The sequence below is a fragment of the Physeter macrocephalus genome, chromosome 14 (assembly GCF_002837175.3).
Source record: "Physeter macrocephalus isolate SW-GA chromosome 14, ASM283717v5, whole genome shotgun sequence".
NCBI classification, from domain to species: domain Eukaryota; kingdom Metazoa; phylum Chordata; class Mammalia; order Artiodactyla; family Physeteridae; genus Physeter; species Physeter macrocephalus.
Window position 1 is genome coordinate 75763007 of NC_041227.1, and position 24128 is coordinate 75787134.

At 47.8% G+C, this 24128-nt stretch overlaps 1 protein-coding gene across 11 annotated transcripts in view; it reads left to right on the top strand.

Moving 5' to 3' along the window:
- The window catches only part of TRRAP (transformation/transcription domain associated protein), a 112466-nt gene that overhangs the window by 59359 nt on the left and 28979 nt on the right, over positions 1-24128 (top strand). For all 11 annotated transcript variants that reach the window (XR_008619436.1, XM_028500108.2, XM_024118908.2 and 8 more), the window contains 18 exons: positions 482-640; positions 730-864; positions 1220-1330; positions 2450-2596; positions 4069-4282; positions 4850-4975; positions 5416-5562; positions 6268-6467; positions 7010-7131; positions 7662-7875; positions 9783-9962; positions 12136-12282; positions 13491-13610; positions 13806-14093; positions 14260-14397; positions 15091-15203; positions 15636-15771; positions 18793-18984. Coding sequence is in view for 10 of the 11 variants with exons in the window: in XM_028500108.2 (XP_028355909.1) it covers positions 482-640; positions 730-864; positions 1220-1330; positions 2450-2596; positions 4069-4282; positions 4850-4975; positions 5416-5562; positions 6268-6467; positions 7010-7131; positions 7662-7875; positions 9783-9962; positions 12136-12282; positions 13491-13610; positions 13806-14093; positions 14260-14397; positions 15091-15203; positions 15636-15771; positions 18793-18984 (2889 nt within the window). In the remaining variant the exon portion in view is untranslated. The remainder of the gene's footprint in view (positions 1-481; positions 641-729; positions 865-1219; positions 1331-2449; positions 2597-4068; positions 4283-4849; positions 4976-5415; positions 5563-6267; positions 6468-7009; positions 7132-7661; positions 7876-9782; positions 9963-12135; positions 12283-13490; positions 13611-13805; positions 14094-14259; positions 14398-15090; positions 15204-15635; positions 15772-18792; positions 18985-24128) is intronic.

The following is a 24128-nucleotide window of genomic DNA, read 5'->3' on the forward strand; positions in this document are numbered from 1 at the left end:
TTGGCTTGAAGGTGTCGCTGGCACCTCCTCCACTATAACCAGATCACCCCCTTTGTTGGATTTATTTATATGTAGATATTTCTTGTAGATGTTTGGGTAGAGGAGAAAGGATTGGCTAATTCTTTTACATCCAGCTCTTTTAGAGTTGGGAATTTGCCTCTTGGCATGGTTAATTTGTATGACATCAAGTCTGAAGTTTAACATACGTGACTAGGCTTGCCTACCTAAAGATAATTCAGTGTTCAGCATTTTTCAAAGATGGTCCTAAAAGGCTGAAACACGCTCTTATGTTGGGACTCAGTGGGGGTGGGGAGTGATAAACACACATACAAAAGGTGATGAGAATTTCTTTGCTCAAGTTACGGTTCAGAATTCTTGGGCAGGAGGTTGGGCTGTGTGTGTTGGGGCCGAGGCGGGTTACGTGGGCGTGCGTGCCAGGCGGCACGCAGTGTCCCTGGGGTGACCCGGCCTGCGCCCGCAGGTGTACTACCCGGTGCGGCACCACCTGGTGCAGCACATGGTCAGCGCCATGCAGAGGCTCGGCTTCACGCCCAGCGTCACCATCGAGCAGAGGCGGCTGGCTGTGGACCTGTCCGAAGTCGTCATCAAGTGGGAGCTGCAGAGGATCAAGGACCAGCAGGTAGGGCGTCAGCCCCTCGAGTCTTCCCTGTTCTTTATGCCTCTCCCTGGAGAACAGTCAGGAAGGTCAAGTGTGTGTGTTTCTTTAAGCCGGATGCAGACATGGACCCAAATACAAGTGGAGAAGGAGTCAACTCTGTCTCATCTTCCATTAAAAGAGGCCTGTCGGTGGACTCTGCGCAGGAAGTGAAGCGCTTCAGGACGGCGACGGGAGCCATCAGCGCAGTAAGAGCACGTGCACAGGCTGCGAGCGCCGCCTTTTACGGGTTCATTTATCCAACAAACTTTGAATGTGGGCCGAGTGCCCGGCGCCGTGCCAGCAGGACAGCTGGGAAAGGCTGCGCCCACAGCTAGAAACCCCACGATGTCCCACCTTGCTGGCTTCCTGGACCTTGGGCCCTTTCAGTCTCACGCACGTGACCCCATACTTTCTCCACGGCTACTTTGCTTGTCCTTCCTCTGCAGAGACCACGCCCGCCAGTGGTGTCCCTGACGTCCAGGATGGGGTCTGCCCCGGGGAGGAGGGCCGCGTGCAGTTAGTGGGCTGCGCTGTTGAGAACTCTCTTCCCGCCGTCTCCAGGTGTTTGGGCGGAGCCCGTCTCTGCCGGGCGCAGACTCCCTCCTTGCCAAGCCCGTTGACAAGCAGCACACGGACACCGTGGTGAACTTCCTCATCCGCGTGGCCTGTCAGGTGTGGTATCTGCATGTCTCAGGCTAGGGATCCTTCCGAACAAAGGCTGCTTGATGGGCTCCAGTGAGTTTGATTGTCTGTGATGGTTCAGTCAAAAAAGAAATAGACACACCAGGGTCTGAGAGCTAGTTTTTTTTTTTTTTTTTTTTTTTTTTTGTGGTATGCGGGCCTCCCTCTGCTGTGGCCTCTCCCGTTGCGGAGCACAGGCTCCGGACGCGCAGGCCCAGCGGCCATGGCTCACGGGCCCAGCCGCTCCGCGGCATGTGGGATCCTCCCAGACCGGGGCGCGAACCCGGTTCCCCTGCATCGGCAGGCGGACGCGCAACCACTGCGCCACCAGGGAAGCCCTGAGAGCTAGTTTTGTCCCTTTCATACCAAATTCCGTTTATTTCGTGACTTGCTAATATCTGAAATCTGCCTGTGTTTTATAAAATAATTTTTAAAGACATTTTTTTTCCAGCGGTGATAAAGTAATGGTATAGCTTATAATAGCATCTTGGTGTTGGGGAAACATGGCAGTTCAGTGATCTTGGGCAAATCACTGACTTTTGAGTTATCTGTGTCATAAGGGTGTCGGGATGACCCAACCTACGTAAGTTACGGACGTTAGTAATTCACGCGCTTTGTAACGTGCATTTGTCATTCACATCAGTAATATATTCTCATGGAGTTGTTGGGAATCAATTCCTGAAACTTTTCATTTTTATATTTCAAAAAACCTTGTAACTGAAATTTCCCTTACAAAGTAGTTTTTATAATTATTCAAAAATAGTATATCTTGCAACACTGTCGAGGATCTCCAGGTACTGAAAACAGTCTTCTGAACCCTTCACCCGATCCTTTCCTGTGTGCTGCAGCGTGCTGGGCCCGGCCTGGGAGGCCCAGCTGATGGGTTAATCGCACAAATGAGTGCAGATCACCACTGACCCACTGCGAGGGAGGAGGGGGTGTCCCCAGGGGCGGCAGAGACAGCTGGGTTGAGGCGAGGTTGAGTCAGACAGGAGAGCAGGTGGCCAGGAGGTGGAGCGCTGGGGTGGGAGGGCGCGGGGAAGCAGCGGGCGAGAGGCCTGTGAACACGTGTGCTGGGAAACTCGGGCTTGAACGTGAGTGAACTTCCAGGTTAACGACAACACCAACACTGCGGGGTCTCCTGGGGAGGTGCTGTCCCGCCGGTGTGTCACTCTCCTGAAGACGGCCTTGCGACCAGACATGTGGTCCAAGTCGGAGCTCAAACTCCAGTGGTTCGACAAGCTGCTAATGAGCGTGGTAGGTGCGAGGGCCCGGGCACAGGTGGGCCACCAACCCCAATCTCCTTGCCTGCGGCTGGTCATGGCCCCTTTCGCCTCTTCCTCTGGCCACTGGCTAATGAGGAGGGAGGGTCATTCGCTGAAAATGGCTCTAAATCTTCAGCTCTCACCTCCACCCCAGGGAGGGTTGGGAGTTTTGAAAACAGAATAGTTCTCTTGCCTTTCACAGATTAATTTCTTAAACCCACCTACCCGCTGGCGTGGAATAAACATTTTTAGTTGACTTATGCAACCACCTTTAAAGTAAAGTTGAATTTTTAAAATAGATTGAATGATGGACATAGCACGGTATAGTCAGGTAATTAGAGATAGCCCCAGATGCTCATTATTTGTTGGGTTTTCTGGTTGTTTTTGTTTCTGTAAAAACCACGATTCTGTAATTTTCTGGAGGTTGCAGAAGCTGTTCTCTTGCCTTATCCATTTTATTACCAGGATGCAGTTCAGTTTATCTAGTTCTGTGGTGAAATTTGAAAGCTTTTGGTCTCAGGATGATCATACCTACTGTAAGCATTTGTTATTTTGTGCCGCAAAGATTAGCATCATTGTTCAAGTTTTTTGAAAGGTTACACAGGTTAACCTGTGTTATGGAAACAGAGTGATAGGCCCCCTGAGTCTGCAGCACATGCTTGCTGCTTAACTTACTTGCAGATTTCTTTCCTCTTTTTCTCTTTGAAAAGTCAAATTATTTTCCTGTCAAATGTAGTCACCACTGAATCAAGCTCAGCCCCTTCACAGGCTGACGTTTTCTGCGGGCGATGGGTCTGCTCACACTGACTTCCTGCCTTTCCCCGTGGTCTGCCTCACGGCGGTGCACACACGCGGTGCACACACGCGGTGCACACACGCGGTGCACCTGCAGAGCACGTGTGTGCAGCAGCCGCAGGCACACGTGCTGGGAGGCCAAACTGAAATCCTTACGATAAAACTTGTGCTCTATTTTCTGTTTTATTCTTTTGGGGTTTTTTTCTTTCTTTCTTTCTTTTTTTTTTTTTTTTTAATGCTGACAATCTGTTAGATTGATTTCATGATACACAGTTTCAAAGATACTTCCTTTTGGAAGGATATATGTATTTTAACTAAAAACATGAGAAAAAAGCAAAATTCATTGCAATAGTTGCCTTTTTAAACCAGATTTTACTGGTTTTCAAAATTTTAGTACTACTTAATATTGAATATTAATATCTTTCATGAGCCTAAGGGAAGTTTGACTAAACATTTAAAGCAAGTTTATTAAAAGGAAGATTATGAAATCCTGCTGTGTTAATAAAACGTGGTGGTCATTTATATATCTGATGTGTTTATTCTTCACTGGTGGTTTATTTCATTTCCAAGTACTTATTGACGTGTGTAGTTTTAATTTCGCTTGGTTTCTGTTTGTAATTCGCTGTACTGTGGATCTCATCTGTGTGGGGCCGGTGTTCTCTGTCCCAGGAGCAGCCCAATCAAGTGAACTACGGAAACATATGCACAGGATTGGAAGTGCTGAGCTTCTTGCTGACCGTGCTGCAGTCCCCAGCCATCCTGAGCAGCTTCAAACCCCTGCAGCGTGGAATCGCAGCCTGTATGACGTGCGGAAACACCAAAGTGTTACGAGCGGTCCACAGCCTTCTTTCACGCCTCATGAGCATTTTCCCAACGGAGCCAAGTATGTGACCTTTGCTGCTGGCGCCTTTCTTTCTTTCTGAGTGGATGGGTGGGCGCAGAGCTTGTTAGCTAAGAATGCTCATCCTCCTGTTACTATAGTGAGCATTTTATTATTCTGCTTTTCTTTGTACCTTTGAACTTTCTTTAAAAGAAGTTGACATAAAAACTTCATGGTAGCAGTCTTTGCATTAGCAGTTTTTTCCAAAGCGGTTTTTTGTCTGCTTTGGAAATAGTTTTCTTCATCAGCTGAACATACCATTTCCATATGGTATTTAAAGGAAGTTAGGTTAAAATATTTTGTCAATTGTTGTACAGCTGACAAGATAGAATTTTGGCATCTCATATGTAAGTGTATGTAGGGTATTCAGGCGAGGCTTGGTGGCACGAAAGGTGGTTACTGAGCTCCGTAAACTGGGAACCACGCGTCCTGCGGTGAGAGGTGCCCGTGTCAGTCACCGCGGGTCCCAGACAGCCAAGCTCAGCGCTAGGCTGAGGAGCGTTAGCGTCCCAGAGCCTGGCCGGGCCCGCGAGCCGGACCCCAGAGCCCAGGTTCCCACTACTGTTTCAGGCACTTCGAGCGTGGCCTCCAAGTACGAGGAGCTGGAGTGCCTCTACGCGGCGGTGGGCAAAGTCATCTACGAGGGACTCACCAACTACGAGAAGGCCGCCAGCGCCAACCCCTCCCAGCTCTTTGGTGAGCGTGTGTCCGTCGTGGTTTTCCCAGCATGGTCCGGCTGCGCGCTGGATGGGCTTTTCCTTCCGGGGCCGAGGGGCGCTGACCCCTTGCAGGCAAAAATCTTCTTATGAGTTACAGTCGGCTCTCTGTATATTTTACATGGTTCCTTCGTGTCCGCAGCCCCTCGTACACAGATTCAGCCGACCCCGGATTGTGTAGCACTGTAGTATTTACTAGTGGAAAAAAGCTGTGCGTAAGTGGACTCACGCAGTTCAAACCTGTGTTGTTTTAAGGGTCACCTGTAACTTTGACATTTGGGATTAACCTGTACTTTTGTCAGAAATGGCACATTTTTGTCTAGCACATTTTTTAATGTTTTAAGTAGTACGTTTTTGTAAATTACTCAATTTTTTCAGACTTTTCTCAAAAAAACACCTGTGTCACTGTCTACCGCTCAGGGACCCTGATGATCCTCAAGTCCGCCTGCAGCAACAACCCGAGCTACATCGACAGGCTGATCTCGGTCTTCATGCGCTCCCTGCAGAAGATGGTCCGAGAGCACCTGAGCCCGCAGGCCGCCTCGGGCAGCACGGAAGCAACCTCAGGTGACAGGCTCGGCCCCGTGTTCTTCCCTGAGGCTTCGACGCCTAAACGTGCCGGCTGTGATTGGATTCTAAAGCCAACACGAATGTCTGTCGTTTTTATGCAGTTCAGTATCGTTTGCTTTTCACAAAGAGGTTCTGAGCATTTCGTTTACAACCGTAAGAAGACTCACTTTTAAAATGATCTGCTTTTAAAAATTGTGAATGTTGAGAATGAAGAAATTTGAGCACCATTCATCACTAAATGAGGGTTATCTAACAATTTTGCTATAAAACAGAGGTTGCTATTATCCGAGCTATTACTTCTGAAGAAGAATTAAGTCACCGCTTCCAGACCTGAGCTGTGAGCTTCAGGAACCGGGGATATGTTGGTGCGCGGCAGGGAGCTGTGGCTGTCGCTCTGCCAGTTGCCCCTCGGAGCACCAGGGCCATGCGTGCGACTTCAGGGCTTGGCTGTATGCGGGGTTGCCTGCAGCGGTCCCACCAGCGCCATCATCCCTTCCCCTGTGAGAAGGCTCTTATAGGCCCCCTGGCAAGGTGGGGTAGTCAGAAAGCCGTGAGGCACTTCAAATCCCAGAGCTCTAGTTGCAGGAGAAGAGATCTGGGGGGGGAAATGGGCAGAATCCAGAGTGCCATGCAGTGCGGGTGGTTGGTGGCCTGCTCAGGCACGTTGGTAGAGACCGTTGGGCTCTTTCTCCGCTTGAGCAGGAACCAGTGAGCTGGTGATGCTGAGTCTGGAGCTGGTGAAGACGCGCCTAGCTGTGATGAGCATGGACATGAGGAAGAGCTTCGTCCAGGCCATCCTGACCTCCCTCATTGAGAAGTCCCCCGACGCCAAAATGCTCCGGGCCGTGGTCAAAATTGTGGAAGAGTGGGTTAAAAGTAATTCCCCAATGGCAGCCAATCAGGTGAGCTGCGAAGAGGGGCTGTGCTCTGGCCAGGTGATCTTCCTGTGTGTGCCGTCGCTTTCTAAGCTCTTCCGCAAGTTCTCAAACAAAACATTTTTTTCTCCAGTGTTTGCGTTCACCGAATCTTCCTTTACGGTGGATTTTTCTCACTGTGCTTAACAGATTTTCAACAGAAATTTGGAATAACTGGTCACTTATCTTACAAGGTTTTACTTCCGTTAAAATGTTAAATGAAGCTTACTTGTTAGTCTTCTGTGGTGGTGAAGTTAAGCCAAAAGTAATAATGATGGGGGATTATTATTTGATTTAGTAACATGCTTTCAAACTTCTGATTTGTTTTTTAGTTTAGTTGCTTTTGTGTTGGCACCTGTCTTGATCTTAAGCATCCGAAGAACCATTTAGAAACAACCTTGTCTTATTTTACCTGACAAGATCGTAAGAGCTTAAAAATTGGTAGAGCACATGGCTGAAATACTTGGGAGCATGTCTTTTTTCAAACAGAAATAATTGAACTTTTCTTTTAAAAAAACAAATTTGTACAGACACCTACACTCCGGGAGAAGTCCATTTTGCTTGTGAAAATGATGACCTACATCGAAAAGCGTTTTCCAGAAGACCTGGAACTAAATGCGCAGTTTTTAGACCTTGTTAACTACGTCTACAGGTGATCACAGCAAGTAATCCCGTGTTGCTCGCCTCGGTCCCCAGCGCGCTCTCCGACTAGCCAGCCATGTGACTTTTTAACCTTCTCGTTATATCTAAATTTTAAATGTTCATTTAAATCACATAACATACTTTGGCATCATTAATGAGCCTTTTTGCTTAAATGCTGCATCAGCCCAGGACGATTTGGAACACACTCTTGGCCTTCACGGCGGCTTTTCTTTTCTTTTCTTTTTTTTTTTTTGTGCGCAGTACGCGGGTCTCTCACTTCTGTGGCCTCTCGCCGTTGCGGAGCACAGGCTCCGGACGCGCGGGCCCAGCGGCCATGGCTCACGGGCCCAGCCGCACCGGGGCACGAACCCACGCCCCCTGCATCGGCAGGTGGACTCGCAACCACTGCACCACCAGGGAAGCCCCATGGCGGCTTTTCGGAAAGCTGGTGTCCACTTGTTCACTGCTCGTTTGCTTACGGCCTGAGGGTCCCCCGTCCTGCGTAGCTCTGCTATCTCCGTGTCGTTCCTTGGATTGCAGGGATGAGACGCTTTCTGGCAGCGAGCTGACCGCGAAACTTGAGCCTGCCTTTCTCTCTGGGCTGCGCTGCGCCCAGCCGCTCATCAGGGCCAAGTTTTTCGAGGTTTTCGACAACTCTATGAAGCGTCGCGTCTACGAGCGCCTGCTCTACGTGACCTGCTCCCAGAACTGGGAGGCCATGGGCAACCACTTCTGGATCAAGCAGTGCATTGAGGTAGGATGGACCCAGCTCATGGTCCGTGTGGGGGGGCCTGGGGCCGGGTGTCCACACACGCAAAGACAGATCAGACATCTCTACCACAAGACCGCTTTAATCTCTAGTAGGAAGGGAAAAGACTTAAAGCAGGAAGGGTAGAGCAGCCAGGCCAGACCAGCCTGACAGCGCTGTGGGCTCTGACCCCTTAGTGCAAGAGGCCTGGGTGCTGGAGACGAGGCCCCGCGTGAACGGTCAGGCTGTTTCAGTGGACAGCAGTTCAGATGGTCTCTGATGTTGTTCACAGGATTGTAGTTCAGACTTCTGGCTTCATTCTTTGGCTTAATCACCAACGTACTGCACCAGGCCACCTAGGTTTCCCAAAGTAGGTTACCGATGCTGTGCAAATAGGTTACCAGACCACTTTGTCTAATGAGACAAGGTTGTGAAGTTCTCTTTGAGGGAAAAGAAGGGAATCGTGGCACTGGGTTTCAGTGAGAACTTGTTGGCATGTTTCCGTTGGTGCTGAGTGTACGTTTCCTTAGTGCTGTAAATAACAGTATCTGGAACTTCACTAATGGCAACACAGTGGGCGGAGTTCCCTGATTTATTCTTCATTCTTTCACGAGACTTACCGATTGCTATTAGGTGCCAAGCCCTGGGGTAGGAAGTGACAAAGACGAAAAAGACATTGGACCGTGTAGAGGACAGGGCAGGCTGAAGGGCAGAGCTAGGAACCTGCTGTCCTGCCTCCTTCGTCCTGTGTGTCTGGTCCATCGCCAGGTGTTACTAGTTCAAGGCCACTCGCTTTTCTCCGTCCCCTCTCCTGCCTCCTCTCTGGCTCACGAAGATGACAGGAATGGTGTCCTTAGCGTTCACCCACCTTCCCTCCTGCCCGCCACAGTTTTTACTGTTGCCAACTTGTTCTGATAGAGTAAAGCAGACTGTGTCGCTCCTTGCCTTTGTACCCGGCACAAAACCCCACCTCCAGGATACGGTCTCGCTGGCCCCTCTCCAGCCCTGTGCCGCCCCTCTGCCCCCGCTCGTTAGTCTTCCAGCCTCACTGGCCTCCCGGGTTCTCACGCGTGCCACGTTCCTGACACCCACGCTGAACTGAAGCAGGCGTCCTTGTATCCTCTGTCGCCTGCCCGTTCCCTGGGCTGCATCATCACGATGAGCGTGTGCGTGTGTTACGTGTTGATGTTGGTCTTGCCCTTCCCTCTGACACTCCAGCCTCACCAGGCGGGGGCACTGTCTCTGTGCAGTTGACAAACGAATCTCCAGGGCCTCACACAGTACATAGTGGCTGTCCAGTAAGAATGCCAGAGTGGCTGGGTCGGGGGCGGTGTGAGCCGGGTCGGGGCTTCGGGGAATGGTCTCGGGGGTGGTGCGTACGCGCGGGGACTGTCAGCTACGGGCGCCCCGCTGGGGAGCTCACACCGTCCCCTGTGGGCTGTGGCAAGCCCCTGGGGGTGTTGGGAGGGGGTGCCGAGGTCAGCTTGTGGAATAAGATGAGTTTGAGAAGAGTAAGTCGAGGTGAGTTAGGAAGCTGTGTCTGGGCAGGAGGTGGTACCGGCAGGACCCGGTGATGTGGGTGGGAGACGAGAGAGTCGGGAAAGTGGGCGGATGGAACAAGAGCAGCTGCACCCCTGCCTGGGAGACGAGATGCCTCTGAGGGGGCAGGGGAGGGCTCCTGTCTGCTAGGGAGAGGTGCCGAGTTCACGCCTAGACACGGAGTCGGGGGTGCCTGAGTGGGGACGCTGGGAGAGAGGTCCAGACTCCTTTCTGAGCTGGGGGGTGTAGAGCGAGCTGGGGACCGGGGTCGTCAGCATGTGCCGGTCGAGGCAGCTCGGGGTTAACGGGGTCCACACGCCAGAGCGCCCGGCGTGCATCCCAGGTTTGTCTTCCCTCCCGCAAACCCCCTCCAGCTCCTCTTGGCCGTGTGTGAGAAGAGCACGCCCATCGGGACCAGCTGCCAGGGCGCCATGCTCCCGTCCATCACCAACGTCATCAACCTGGCCGATAGCCACGACCGCGCGGCCTTCGCCATGGTCACACACGTCAAGCAGGAGCCCCGGGAGCGGGAGAACAGCGAGTCCAAGGAGGAGGTAACACCCAGCGCACGGCGCCGCCTTTTCACAGTGGCGCTCCCGTCCCTGTTGAGAAGTTTGTGTCAGCCTTAGGATATTTTTAGGGCAAGAGCAATGTGTTAAAACCTGTCTCTGCCTGAAAGCTCTGAACGTGGTACTGTGTTCAGTACTTATATTTTCCCTTTTTTAATGTCGAGGTATGATTGACATGCGTCCTGTTAGTCTCAGGTGTACAGCATAACGATTTGGTATTTGTATATACCGCGAAACGATCATCACAGTAAGTCTGGTCAACATCCATCGCCACACGTGGTTACAGAAGTGTTTCCTTGTGAGGAGAACTTTTAAGACCTACTACTCCCTGGGCAGCTTTCGGATACGCAGCACAGCATCGTTAACTGCAGTCCCCATGCCGTACGTCACATCCCCAGGACTTCTTTACCTTATAACTGGAAGTTTGTACCTTTTGACTCCTTGAGCCATTCCACCTGCCTGCCACCCTCTGCCTTTGGCAACCGCCAGTCTGTTCTCTGTATTTAGGAGCTTGTGTGTGTGTATTTAGATTCCACACATAAAATCGAAATCATATGATGGATTTCAGTTAGCATAATGCCCTCAAGGCCTATCCATGTTGTCGCAAATGGCAAGGTTTCATTCATTTCTATGACTGAACAATATCCATTCATCTGTTGATGGACACTTGGTTATTTCCATTCAGTTAGATGTTTTTAAAGGTAGACTTGATAAGCACCTTGTCTCATCATTAAGTTTTGAGAGAGATCACTTTATCGTGGGCTGTGCCGCTGAGCAAAGGGTATTTTACTGTTTGGTGATTGTTCTCCCCGAGTCAGGAGTAGCCCGTGTTGTATTACAAAGCACTGCTCCGGGATGTGACGCTGTCTTGAAGGAACTGTGGCTCTAGCTGGCTCCGCGGTCCACCTACTGTGAACCTCCCGTGTCTCTACCCGGTCCTGGCGGGGGCGGCTGTGGAGCCCAGACCCGACCAGCGGGGCAGAGCCTTGGTCCTGATGATTGTCAGTACCCTGTGTGGAGTGGCTGACACCACTCAGGGTGTTGGTCTGTAGGCTGTTTCCTTTAGGGTGTTGGCCCTTGGAAGCTCAGTCTACCTGGAGTGTTGGGTGTTGGAAGGCAGCCAGTCAGTGTTGAAGGAGGAGGGTACTCTCTTTGCTTTAAAAGGGGTAGTTGGTACCCTCTCCTGTATGTGAGACATCCAGTTATTTTATTTACAAATAAATAAAAATTTTCTTCACTTAGCACTTGCTAAGCACTAGATCATTTGGTGATAGAATCTTTTCTTCTTTCTGTCATCCTCCTGTGTGAAATAAATTGCCAGCTTTGAAGTGATTCTTCTGCATTTTCAAGGGCGCACACCAAATGGCCAATAACGTGACTTAGAGCCTAGTCTGATGATTGGATTTTGACTGTGACTTCCCAGAAAATTCAGAGAGAAATAAGGTTCATTCTTTTGGGGGTATGGGTTTTGTAAAACACCATGCCAGCAAGGTTCTGTGCATTGGCCTGACAGTATTATTAATCTGAATGAGCAAGACAGCCAGGCGGCTATGTTGCATTTTATTTATTTTATTTATTTATTTTTGGCTGCACTGGGTCTTCGTTGCTGCGTGCGGGCTTTCTCTAGTTGCAGCGAGCGGGGGCTACTCTTTGTTGCGGGGCGCAGGCTTCTCACTGCGGTGGCTTCTCTTGCTGTGGAGCACAGGCTCTAGGTGTGTGGGCTTCAGTAGTTGTGGCTCGCGGGCTCTAGAGCACAGGCTCAGTAGTTGTGGCCCACGGGCTTAGTTGCTCCGCGGCATGTGGGATCTTCCCGGACCAGGGCTCGAACCTGTGTCCCCTGCATTGGCAGACGGATTCTTAACCACTGCACCACCAGGGAAGTCCCTAAAGTTGTAATTCCTTTTTAACTTTGCTTGCCATAAGTCAAATATGAAAGCAAAACGGTGACATTTTTATAGCGTCACGTAAGAAAGAGAGCTAGGTCTGCTCTAGTTTAACCTGCTTGTTGTTTATTTTAGAATTCAAGATTATTTAATCATAAACTTCCAAGGAACTAAAATTTTATTCACCAAAAGTGTAACAAGAAGTTTACAAGAGTTGTGATTGTTGATTTTCTTCAATTGACCTTTTGGTTTTACATGTTTGTTTCTGTTTTTAGGATGTGGAGATAGATATCGAACTAGCTCCTGGAGATCAGACCAGCACGCCCAAAACCAAAGAACTTTCGGAAAAGGACATTGGAAACCAACTGCATATGTTAACCAACAGACATGACAAATTTCTTGATACGCTCCGGGAAGTGAAGGTCTGTGCAAACGTGGGGTGATAGTTGTGGTTCTCCCCCGCCCCTGCACATTTTGAACGGTCCATGAACCCGTGGACTCGCCCATTCACTGCTCGAGGCGAGCGTTTCTATAGGCAGGTCTGTGGATACTCGTGGCCATTGAGTACTTTGGCCTCTGCCACGCTGACCTGAAGCCAGGAGGCACCTGACGCCCTGACCGGGGTGAGGGGAGCAGCCGCATGAGGTCAGCCAGGCTTGTTTCATCATGGCCTTCCTCACTGGGCAGCCTGAGTAGCAAGTAGGAGTATTCTCCACTTAAATGTTTTCTTCCATTTTCCTTGGAATATTTGTCTCCTCGGGGTTTTGCATTTTTAATAGAGATGTGGGTATGAGAGTGAATTCCCTTCTTGACCTGTTGTTGGGTAAAAAGGACAACGTGATTGTGACGTATGTGTCTCCGTCTTGGGCGGCAGGGCCCGTGGAGGGACGGCGAGGCTGTGCCTGAGCCCCTCAGCGCCGGCTTCTTGATGCTGCGTGGGGAGCTGGGCTTCAAGCAGCCAGAAACCTGGCTGTTTATAAGAAATTCATACTTCAAAAACCACGGAGCTGTGGACAGAATCAAATGCATCTGCGGATTGATATACCCTCTGGGCCCCTGGTTTCCAACTCGGACCCCATTCGTGGGGTGTTCTGGTTCAGCCCTGTGCCTTCCAGGCACCTCTCCAACTCTTGCCCGCTGTCAGTTGCAGAGACTCTGAACTTTCACGGTTCTTGATTTGTTCTTCAGAATTACACCTGTTGGCAAATAGCTTAGCTAGTATGTGTGTGCTTCTCCTGTTTCCTCCTCATGTCTTCAGCAGCCTCTGCTTTGGTGGCGCCTGCGTGCCTCTCGTTTGCACTTTCAGCATCAGCATTGTGTTCGTACTTCTCGGGCCTGGTGGAATCAGTAATAGGAAATGCCCTTGAAAGTTAAAAATGTAGGTGTGTCACTGGTGAGCCCCGTACCCAGGTCCTGGCTCAGCTGCTAAGCACACCGGGGGTCTGTGGTGCTCAGAATCTGTGTTTCACTTTGGCATGACGTTTGTTTGGGTCTTTGAAAGTTTGGAAGCGGAGGAGCGTGTGGCAAGGTGGGGCAGTAACGTTTCCTGACCAAGGACGCGTGGGGCACCCGCGTGGCAGGGGGTTCAGCACCAGCCCTTGCCCGCTACACCGGTCTTTCCTCTCCGCAGACCGGAGCCCTGCTCAGCGCTTTTGTCCAGCTGTGCCACATCTCCACCACTCTGGCCGAAAAGACGTGGGTCCAGCTTTTCCCCAGATTGTGGAAAATCCTGTCTGACAGACAGCAGCATGTGAGTCTGTTCTTTAAGTCCTCTTTTGAAAAATGTAGTTTTAGCTTTTGATAAGTATTTGATTCAGTTTCAAAGGCTGAGGAAACTAGTATCATTCAAGAGTGAATTATCAAAAATATCCCAGGTGCTGAGTGAGAGAGTAAAGACGTGCTGATTTTTCCACGAGACCCAGGTCAACCTGCTCTTGGGTTTCAGGCTCTGGCGGGCGAGATCAGCCCATTCCTGTGCAGTGGCAGCCACCAGGTGCAGCGGGACTGCCAGCCCAGCGCCCTCAACTGCTTTGTGGAGGCCATGTCCCAGTGTGTCCCTCCCATCCCCATCCGGCCCTGCGTGCTCAAGTACCTGGGGAAGACCCACAACCTCTGGTTCCGCTCCACCTTGATGCTCGAGCACCAGGCCTTTGAGAAAGGGCTGAGCCTGCAGATTAAGCCCAAGCAGACGACAGAGTTTTATGAGCAGGAGAGCATCACTCCACCTCAGCAGGTGAGGCCCCGCCTTGCTTTGTGGATCACGTCTTCCTCGCTGGTGACTTCGTGGTCCCAGCAAACATCTCCCCAGTGATTTTAAGTTAGGTACCGTGAAGTTGCTTTGCTGGGGCAGGGGGAAAGCAGTTGTCATGAGCACTCAGAAGCTGTGACCTGTGCTTCAGGAGATTCTGGATTCCCTCGCTGAGCTGTACGCTCTGTTACAAGAGGAAGACATGTGGGCCGGCTTGTGGCAGAAGCGTTGCAAGTACTCGGAGACGGCGACGGCCATCGCCTATGAGCAGCACGGGTTCTTCGAGCAGGTAGTGCTGTCGGGCGGGACGTCCGGGTCGCATGGGTGGCGAAAGGCGTTTATGGTGGTTCTTTATTATCACGTCCTCCAGTCAGTTCGTGTCTAAATAAATTTACTGTTTTCTCTGAAGCATTTATTTATCCACATAAAGACTCTTTGATTAAAGTCTCAATTTCAGAGAAACAGACGTATGTGACGTGAACATTTTTAAAGCTCAGTCCTGAATCATTTAGTGCTAGTTGCTAATGTGGATGCTTCTTACCTCCAGTCCTTGATGCTGCGGGAAGTGGCAGGGAGGTTGTGATCAGTGTGAGATTTTAACCCTCGTGCCTGTCCTTTCACTGTGGCGTGGGTCGCTGTCGCAGGTGTGGTCGTAGCCGCGCGTAGGACACTGAGCCGCAGAAGCTCCAGCGGCAGAGACACGGGCTGTGGCCCCTGCTCTCATCTCTGACAGATGGAGAAACGAACCCGGGGTCTGGGCAGTCTCCCTCCCGCTCCTTCCGTTGTGTGTGTGGGGGGGTATGCACCTTCTCCTCCACTCTCTTCTGTTCTCTGAATGGAGAATTCTGGGTGTTGGGTGACCTCCGAGAAGAGCAACGAGACACCCCTGGGTCTGTGATGCAACTTGCCCTAAATAATTGAGCAATGGTCACGTAAAAGTTTCTAGTTAAACCGCAGTTTGAAAGCAGTTTAACATTTTTAGGCACAAGAATCATATGAAAAGGCAATGGATAAAGCCAAGAAAGAACATGAGAGGAGTAATGCATCCCCTGCTATTTTCCCAGAATACCAGCTTTGGGAGGACCACTGGATTCGGTAAGCTGAACAGTGACATGTTCAAGAGTCAGTTAAGGAAACCAGTGAGAGGTCTCTGAAATTTTCTCATAATGAGTGTTTTTAAGAGGGAACTTCGCTGCTTTCTTTATGGGCCCGTGAAGAAAAGAACAAACAAAAACCTATAAACAGCTTTTAAAGTCTTGAGTAATTGAGAGTGTGTTGGAGAAGCAGTGAATGACTCCTGCTCTCTGCCGGCTCTGGGTCTCTGAGCTCTCTGCTGCAGGGGCTGCGGTTCTTGCTGCTCCGGGGGGTGCACGTAGTTTACTGCCCTGGGGCACCTCAGCATCCCGCAGAAGCCCGCCCTTCTCTGTGTGGGGGAAATACTTTTTCCTTTCGGTGGAATGGAAATGACTTAACATCCCATCTGTGGGTGTGGTCACTGAGCTTTGGCCCGGGATCCCTGGTCTCTAGGTGCTCCAAGGAGCTGAACCAGTGGGAAGCCTTGACGGAGTACGGCCAGTCCAAAGGTCACATTAACCCGTACCTGGTCCTGGAGTGTGCTTGGCGGGTGTCCAACTGGACCGCCATGAAGGAGGCGCTGGTGCAGGTGAGACCCCACCCCTCCCCGCCCACCCTGTGACTCGTCCATGCTCAGGTCACAGTCTCCACAGCTGAGTGGGGCCCTGTTGCCAAAGCTGTGAGGCTCTGGAGATTTCCCGTCACTCACAGCAAGCTGGGCATTTTGACAGGTGAAAGAGCGCGCGTGGGAAGCAAGAGTTATTTTTGGGTTATCACCAACATCTTTCCTGAGTTTGAGTTAAATTATAACTTAAGTATTAGTTCATTATTGAGTTACAGTAAAAAGTATCAGGTGGAGACCTTGGATTCTCTGAGAAAACAGTAATGTCTGGAGAAATCTGGAAAAACAGAGGCAATTGTACTGGTGGACTTGGTTGGCAGAAGCTTTGCAGCAGTGAGTATAGCAAAGGTGAATTGTACGAGCCCAGGGCCTGGCACAGTAGCTGCTGTCAGTAAGTTTGTTACATGAAAACAGTATCACATTCAAAAGATGTCTTGCCTCATGGAAGTGGTAATTGTGCAGTGTAAGTGAAGTTGAGCCATGAACGTGGTTGAGCTCTACATTTTCCAAAATGAAACTCCATCCAGAGGAATTCAGCGCATGACGGGAGAGCAGGCGCAGAGGTAGTTTTCTTTCTCACGCTGCGAAGCCTGTGTCGGGGCGTCGGCAGTTATGGTGTCAGGCAGCGCAGCGTGTCGTCTGAACCCCGCGTCGTTGTCCTCACTGTCACCACCGTCACCCCCGTCATCAGAGCCTTGGGTGGCCTGTGAGAGCAGCTCTTCCTGTCGCTCTCTACTTTCTCCTGCATCTCCACCCGTCTGTGATTTTCTCCCTTTTGGCCCCTTTTCCTTCCTGCTGCCCCTCAGTTTTTGACCTTCTCTATGTGGTGTCAGTGTTATGGGGTTTAGGGGTTTACACTATTGTCCTGTTCTCACCTTCCCCCTTTACTTAGTGAGGGCTTATTTACAGTCACACCAATGATTCTCCTTCCTTAATGTGGAGACTCAAAAGCACATTGAGATTATAGGCCACTTTGTTTGAAAGGATTAACCTAAAATTTTAACTTGTGTTGTGGATACCATGCTTATTTTGTTACTCCTGCTGCTTTTAAACAAAATGCAAAAGATCGAAGAACTGAAATAGTCACAAGCTGTTAACTACAGAGTGGTTACAGAGCCCAGGGTCTGGACTTTCAGGGTGGGACCTGGGAAATGGCTCACCTGTTGCAGGGAGTTGGTGTTACTCTGAGAAATAACCAATCACTTATGTAGGTAAACGGTAATAAATATTTTGCTGGCAGGTTGCATTTACAGTTGATTGTTTTTTATTCTGATAAACATTCTCCTTTATTTTATCTTAATGTAAAAATATTTATATTATCAATACGTATTTATAGCTCACTCTAACGGTTTCTTTTTCTCCTTTCCAAGGTTTCACTTAGCAGGATATGTGCAGTATCATACTGTCCATAGGTCTGACAAATGATCTTCTTCTTTCACAAATTCTTGATTATTTTCCCAAAATTTTAAGTCACTTATTGGTTAGAAAAAGCTCAAAGTATATTAATAAGCACTCTGGGTAATCTGCAGTAAATTAATTTCAAATGGTCTTGATAGTACTAAGTTATTTACTCATTTACCAGTATTTAAAAGAAAAAAAATCAAATTACCTTTCTTTTTTCTCGTGTGTCTTGCGATTATGGGGCTGCTTGTGGTAGTTCATTTCTTGGTTTGATTTAATAAATGGGGTAATTTTTTTCAGTGGAGGAGAAATTAGAAGAGAGGCCTTTGTTCTTAATGTTACAGAGGGCAGGTGTGATTGACAAAAGCCTGTCTTAAATAGTGTTTAAGTCCAGAAAATGTAAGATTTTTAGGTGTAATTTTAGAGGATCATGTAGGAAGCAGATGTGTTTACAAGGTTGTCTCCCTGAATTTCTTCATCCCTGGATTACTGAGAACTAAGAGGGGCCATGGATGTGACTCTGCTGTGAAAAAGTCAGATGTCAGACAACAAGGCCAGGTGTTATGTCAGTGCATTATTATTACCATCGCTGCTTTTACATCATTTGTACAGAGAGCGGTATGGCACTAAGATGTGTGTAATTTCTATTGTTACTTCCCAAAGGTGCTTCACAATGAATGTCTTACTGATCTTGTTACAGCAAGTCCTATAAAATTCTTTTAAGTATATCTCTATATTGTTTCATTTTTTTTATACACAAAGAGATTATTCTTGAAAGGAGTTTAATTTTTTAATTTACATTTTTAAAAATGCTCTGTAAGAGGCTGATAAAATGCAGTGAGTTCTAATGCCTTCCTTAGAAAGTGGTGGGCAAACACAGGGGCTTTCCCAGGCACACCTGGAGCCTCTACCTGGTCTTAGGGCCAGTGGGAGGAAACGTGATGGCTCTGGGCTCTGTCCGCTTCATCAGAACTGATAACCAAGATACGAGAAATCTGGGGGAAACTTTATAGTAGATAATAAAGTGCGGCTTTTAAATGGCGGTAAATTTTATGAATGTTCACTCATGCTCTTATAAACCTGAATCGCTGCCTTCAGCTTCCTTATATAATGTGGAACAAGTTTGATTAATTTCCCAGGATAACAGTGTGAATTGGAAACAATTCAAAGTTCTACTGATATTTATCAGAGAGGAGATGAGCACATATTTTGAAAATTATTTTTTTTTGAAAATTATTTTCTTCTTTGAAAATTCACTGGCTGACTTTGTACATTGTTCATCTGGTCTGTCGTAATGGTGTTGATCAGTTTCCCCTTTCTGGAACTACTGGTGACCTTAAAGCAAGGGGCCTGTGGCACCTCCATAGAGAGAGAGATCGGCCACTCATTGGTGTTCGGCAAAGGAGAGCGTCCAGAAAAAATCTAAAGCGTGATGACGTCTCTAAAGAAAATGAGTGTCTATTTATAGCTTAATTCCTGTTTATTGCTTTGCAAACTGGCTCCCAAAAAATTGGCTTTGCTTTTTGACTCTTTCCACTGAGAGGAAGTGCACCCATTGTCTCCTATGCGATGTTCTTCCCTAACCAGGTAGAAGTAAGTTGTCCAAAGGAGATGGCGTGGAAGGTCAACATGTACCGCGGGTACCTGGCTATCTGCCACCCTGAGGAGCAGCAGCTCAGCTTCATCGAGCGCCTGGTGGAGATGGCCAGCGGCTTGGCCATCCGCGAGTGGCGGCGGCTGCCCCACGTGGTGTCCCACGTGCACACACCTCTTCTCCAGGTGGGTCCCTCATAGCACAGCTCCTCCTGTCCAGGCTTAGGCCCCTAAGCTGAGCTGGACGGGAGAGGAAACTCCTCCCACCTGTCGTTTCCCATTTAAACTCATCCTCGGTGAAAGGAAGGCCAGAGTCAAAACGGAGAGGACTAAAACGTTGCGTCTCATTTTGGTGCTTCCAAGGGATTTCAGTGACAGAAGCCGTCCCACAGGAGTGATCTTGATGATTTTCATTTTTGCTTTAGGAATATTCTTTCATGCCCACTGTACCACCATCAGTGTGATGCCACTGTGCAGTCTGAAAAGGTCTCTCCTCCTCCTGAGACTCTTAAGAATGCAGTTAAATAGGCTGTGTCTTGGGTTCTTCCTTTGTGTATCGTCTGCTCTATTTCTGACAGTTTGTTCAGCCATACCAGCCACCATTCAGTGGCTCAGATCTAAAGGGTCTCTCCCCACAGCCCCTCGTGCACGCTGCCCCCTCCATGGGACATGCTTCTTCCCATCCTCCCAGCCCCTATGCATGCGCGCGCACGCACGCACGCACGCACGCACACACACATGCTTCTTCCCATCCTCCCAGCCCCTATGCATGCGCGCGCGCGCACACACACACACACACACACACACACACATGCTTCTTCCCATCCTCCCAGCCCCTATGCATGTGCGCGCACACACACACACACACACACACACACACACACACACACACACACACACACACACACACACACACACACACACACGAAGGGCTGTGTCAGCTCTTGTCCTCTTTTATCTGGCTCCTGGCATGGAGCGGCTCCCAGTGTTATTGAATGAGTAAAACTACATGCAGAATGGTCATACTTTTTTCCTCTTGAAAGACTAGTTTTGAGACTTAAACTGCTATATTGATTTTTTTTTTTTTTTTTTTGGCTATGTTGGGCCTTCATTGCTGGGCGCGGGCTTTCTCTAGTTGCGGCGAGTGGGGGCTACTCTCCGTTGCGGTGCGCAGGCTTCTCATTGCAGTGGCTTCTCCCATTGTGGAGCACGGGCTCTAGGCACGCGGGCTTCGGTAGTTGTGGCACGTGGGCTCAGTAGTTGTGGCTCGCGGGCTCTAGAGCGCAAGCTCAGTAGTTGTGGCACATGGGCTTAGTTGCTCCACAGCATGTGGGATCTTCCCGGACCAGGGCTCGAACCTGTGTCCCCTGCATTGGCAGGCAGATTCTTAACCACTGCACCACCAAGGAAGCCCTATATTGATTTTTATCGTGTAGTTATTTATAGATTTTTTTAATGATATAGGTATTTATTAATATACTTAGATTATTTTGTCATTGTCATAGTGAACCAGAAGTTCATTGAAGCAATTAATCGCTTTGTTTTGATATTTTTCCTTTTTGTATCTATTATTTTTGGCTTTTTCTCAAGGTGTGCACTAAGGTAGTGTTATTTTGCAGGTATATAACATCTCTAATCTAGGTTATTAAAATATTCTAAAGCCTTTTATTTAAAGTGGACTTTTTCTTCCACATCCTCTAAGAGTTCAGAGATGGGTTGCATGTTGTAGCTGTTCGGAAAAAAGTTATTGTGTGAACGTAGGAAAAAGTTGTCAATGCAAGAAATATTGTGAATGACTGAGTATTATTATGGATGAATGACTAAGTATTGCTATAAATAACACAGTTGTGAATAAATAGAAATTATTGTGTGGGTATATCTTCAAAGTACAGAGTATAAAATGCAGTATTTCAGACAATCCTGATTCAGGAATTTTGGAAGTGAAATTAAAGGCAGTTTCTCTTCCACTGCTGTGGTCATGGTTGATACTCAGTAAATTTGTTGATTAGTTTGGTTACAAAGCTGACTGCATTTAGAGAGATGATTTCCTCCCCCAAGTAGCACTATCAACCAGCATAGCTGAGAAATCTTATAGAAAACAAAGACATAAGAATGATTTTATGGAAGCGATTCAACAATGTTTCAGTTTGATCATTCGGTAACTATTAATTTTAGAGTCAGAGATGGAGGAGGTGGAAAGGATGAGCTAGAGAAGTGTTTATTTTTTAAAAATTTAAGTACCTTTTTTCGAAACCTACAAATGTTAAAACAATGCCTAATTTTTTGAAATATTTATCATGTTTTAATAAGTTATAAAAATGTATTTTGAACTACAGCTTGTGTCTCTCCCCCCTCCTCCTCAACTACCACCCCTAAAAAAAATCACTGAGGGGGAAAGTTTGGGTGCTTTTGCACAGCAACATTCCCATCTTACTGACTCTAGAACCCCAGAGTTGTGATAGGGATTTTAGATGGCGCGTCTACCCCTTTGGCCTACTGAAAACATCAGTACTGGGCTCCTGGATCAGCCACTAGTCAGGAAGAAACACGGAATCTGAGCGCTGTTGCGGAGGGAGTGACTTTGCTGTCATGTTGTCCAGAAGAGCAGCGTAAGGGCCTCCCAAGTTTTACTTCTTCATAACAGCAATGGGCACAACGGGGGAAATTGTTAAAACCAACCTTTCACAACTCTGAAATTTAAAGATTTGCAGTAATCCAGGGAGCATTTAAGGAAAACAGCTGTATTTCAGTAAGAATAGCAAGGTTTGTGGCATTTAATTGTCCCATTCCCATTACCCCTTTCCCCAGCTCTGCCTTGAAAACCAACAGCTTCCAACCGTAGTCGCTGTGAAAACCAGCCTAACAGCCACCAGTGAGAGAGGGTACAGATTTAGAGACCCCCCCACCAAAAACACCCAGCCCCAAAATGCTGGCACTATTTAACCAGCACTACAGCTCCTAGAAAAACCCTACTCACAGGGTTTGTCTCTATTTGACCTGACTCAGAGCTCGCTCAGTAGAGAAAGTCATATGTGAGAGCATTTGTCAAAAATAGTCACTGGCAGTTGTTTAATATCACAACTGCCTGATATAGCAACACCAGTCCCAGTAAAGGGAAGATTAGAGAATGAGATTGTCTATGTATATTGTGAAAAGCTTTAACATATTCCTGGGAATCTAGAAGACCACATACACATACATCCTGTGCACACATGCTCAGGAGAGACTTGAGAAGATCCTAAGCTTTCACCTCTGGCTGACCTTGGGGATCTGTATAAATGGGAAGTCAAGGCTGAGGCAGAACTGAAAATTGCCTGGCTGAGGGATGAGGGCATGCTGCAAAAGGCGCACAGAGCCTTATCATTTCAGGTCTTTAAGGACCTCTCTGTCTAATCATTTGCTGACCAGTAAGCTAACTGAGCAGAGACTCTAGTGGTTACATTCTACAAAGACTACAGACTTTATAGAAGTAGTTCAGGAATACTTGAAAAAGTTTTATCTAACCTATAAGCACATGAAAAAAATGCTCAACATCATTAGTCATTAGGGAAATGCAAATCATAACCACAATGAGATACCACTTTGTATGCATTAGAATAGCTAGAATGAAAAAGGTAATAGCAAGTATTGGTGAGGATGTGGAGAAAAATGGAATCCTCATATATTGCTTGTAGGATTGTAAAATAGTGCTTGCTCTTTGGAAACAGTCTGCCAGTTGCTCAAAATATTAAACATGGAATTACCATAGGCTCAACAATTTCACTCCTAGGTGTAAATCTAAGAGAAATTAAAACTTATGTCCACAAAAACCCGCACACAAATGTCTGTAGTGTTACTAGTCATAATAGTCAAAATGTGGAAATACTCCAAATGACCATCAGCTCATGAATGAATAAGTTAAAATGGTATATTCATGCAATGGAGTATTACTCAGCAGTAAAAAGGAAAGAAGTACCAGTATGTGTTACAGCGTGGGTAAACCTTGAAAGTATGCTAAGTGAAGAAGCAAGACACAGAAGGCCACATGTTGTATGATTCCATTTATATGAAATGTCTAGAATAGACAAATCCATAGAGATAAACAGTAGATTAGTGGTTGTCACCTTCTAGGGGAGGAAGAGCCTCTCCACAGAGAGGCTACCTGTGGGCTTCTTTCTATAACTAGATAAGGTTGATGGTCATGTAGCTCTAGGAAAAATATACGTGGTCGCTGACTTACAATTTTTTGACTTTATGATGGTGTGAAAAAATATATATACAATCTATATTCAGTAGAAACCATACTTTGAACACTGAATTTTGACCAGACCAGCCTATGTGGTATGATACTCACGTGGTGCTGGGTAGTGGTACCAAGCTTCAGCTCCTGGTCAGCCATGCAGTCACGAGGGTGAACAAGTGCATGCTTACAGCTATTCTGAACGCATACAACCATTCTATTTTTCACTTTCGGTACAGTTGTTAGTAAATTATAAGAGAAAATCAACACTTTATTATTAAATAGGCTTTGGGTTAGATAGTGTGAGTGTTTTAAAGCACTTTCAGGTTGGCTGGGCTAAGCTAGGCTGTCTGGTGGGCTGGGGGTGTTAAATGCATTCTCAACTTCAGATATTTTCCACTTAGGATGAGTTTATTGGAACATAACCCTGTCGTAAGTTGAGGAAGATGTGTGCTAAAAACTACTGAATTGTACACTTTAAAAGGTGATTTCGACGATGTTTCAGTTATACCTCAGTAAAGCTGTTATAAAACAAATATCCCATTGTTCTATTTTCAGTAAGCTTTTGGTGGGAGAAAGGATAAGATAAAGGTTTCAGAAACCCGAATGTAGTGAATTAAACCGAAATGTAATGAAGCATAGATGGAGAGCATAAATTCTTAAATTTTTCAAATCAAGATGACACAGAAGGATACTGAGTACTGAACTTGCTGCTGTGTTTGGGGATTCAAACGATTTAAAACTTTCTGCCTCAAAAGAGAATTCGGCTGGAGGGAGGGGACACATCCGTAAGAAGCAAAATTTTAAGAGGGAGTCTATGATGCAGTGCCCTGCGGTAGGACAGAAAAGAAACACAGGGATTTAGAGAAGGGAGACACCCCTGTGGGGGAGCAGAAGGTGAAGCTTGACAGGTAGGGTTTGAATAGGCTCGGAATTGTGGCCAAGGCCTCCCCGTAAGGAGAGGGCACCATACATCTGGAGCCAGCAACACATCTGGGGTTTTAAAGGGTGGTGACCTGGACAGATTTATAGGGATGTGATGAAAATGCATGTATCAGCGCAGAGAGATTGTTAGAACCGTGTTCTGAGATGCTTGACATGGCTCCGGGCT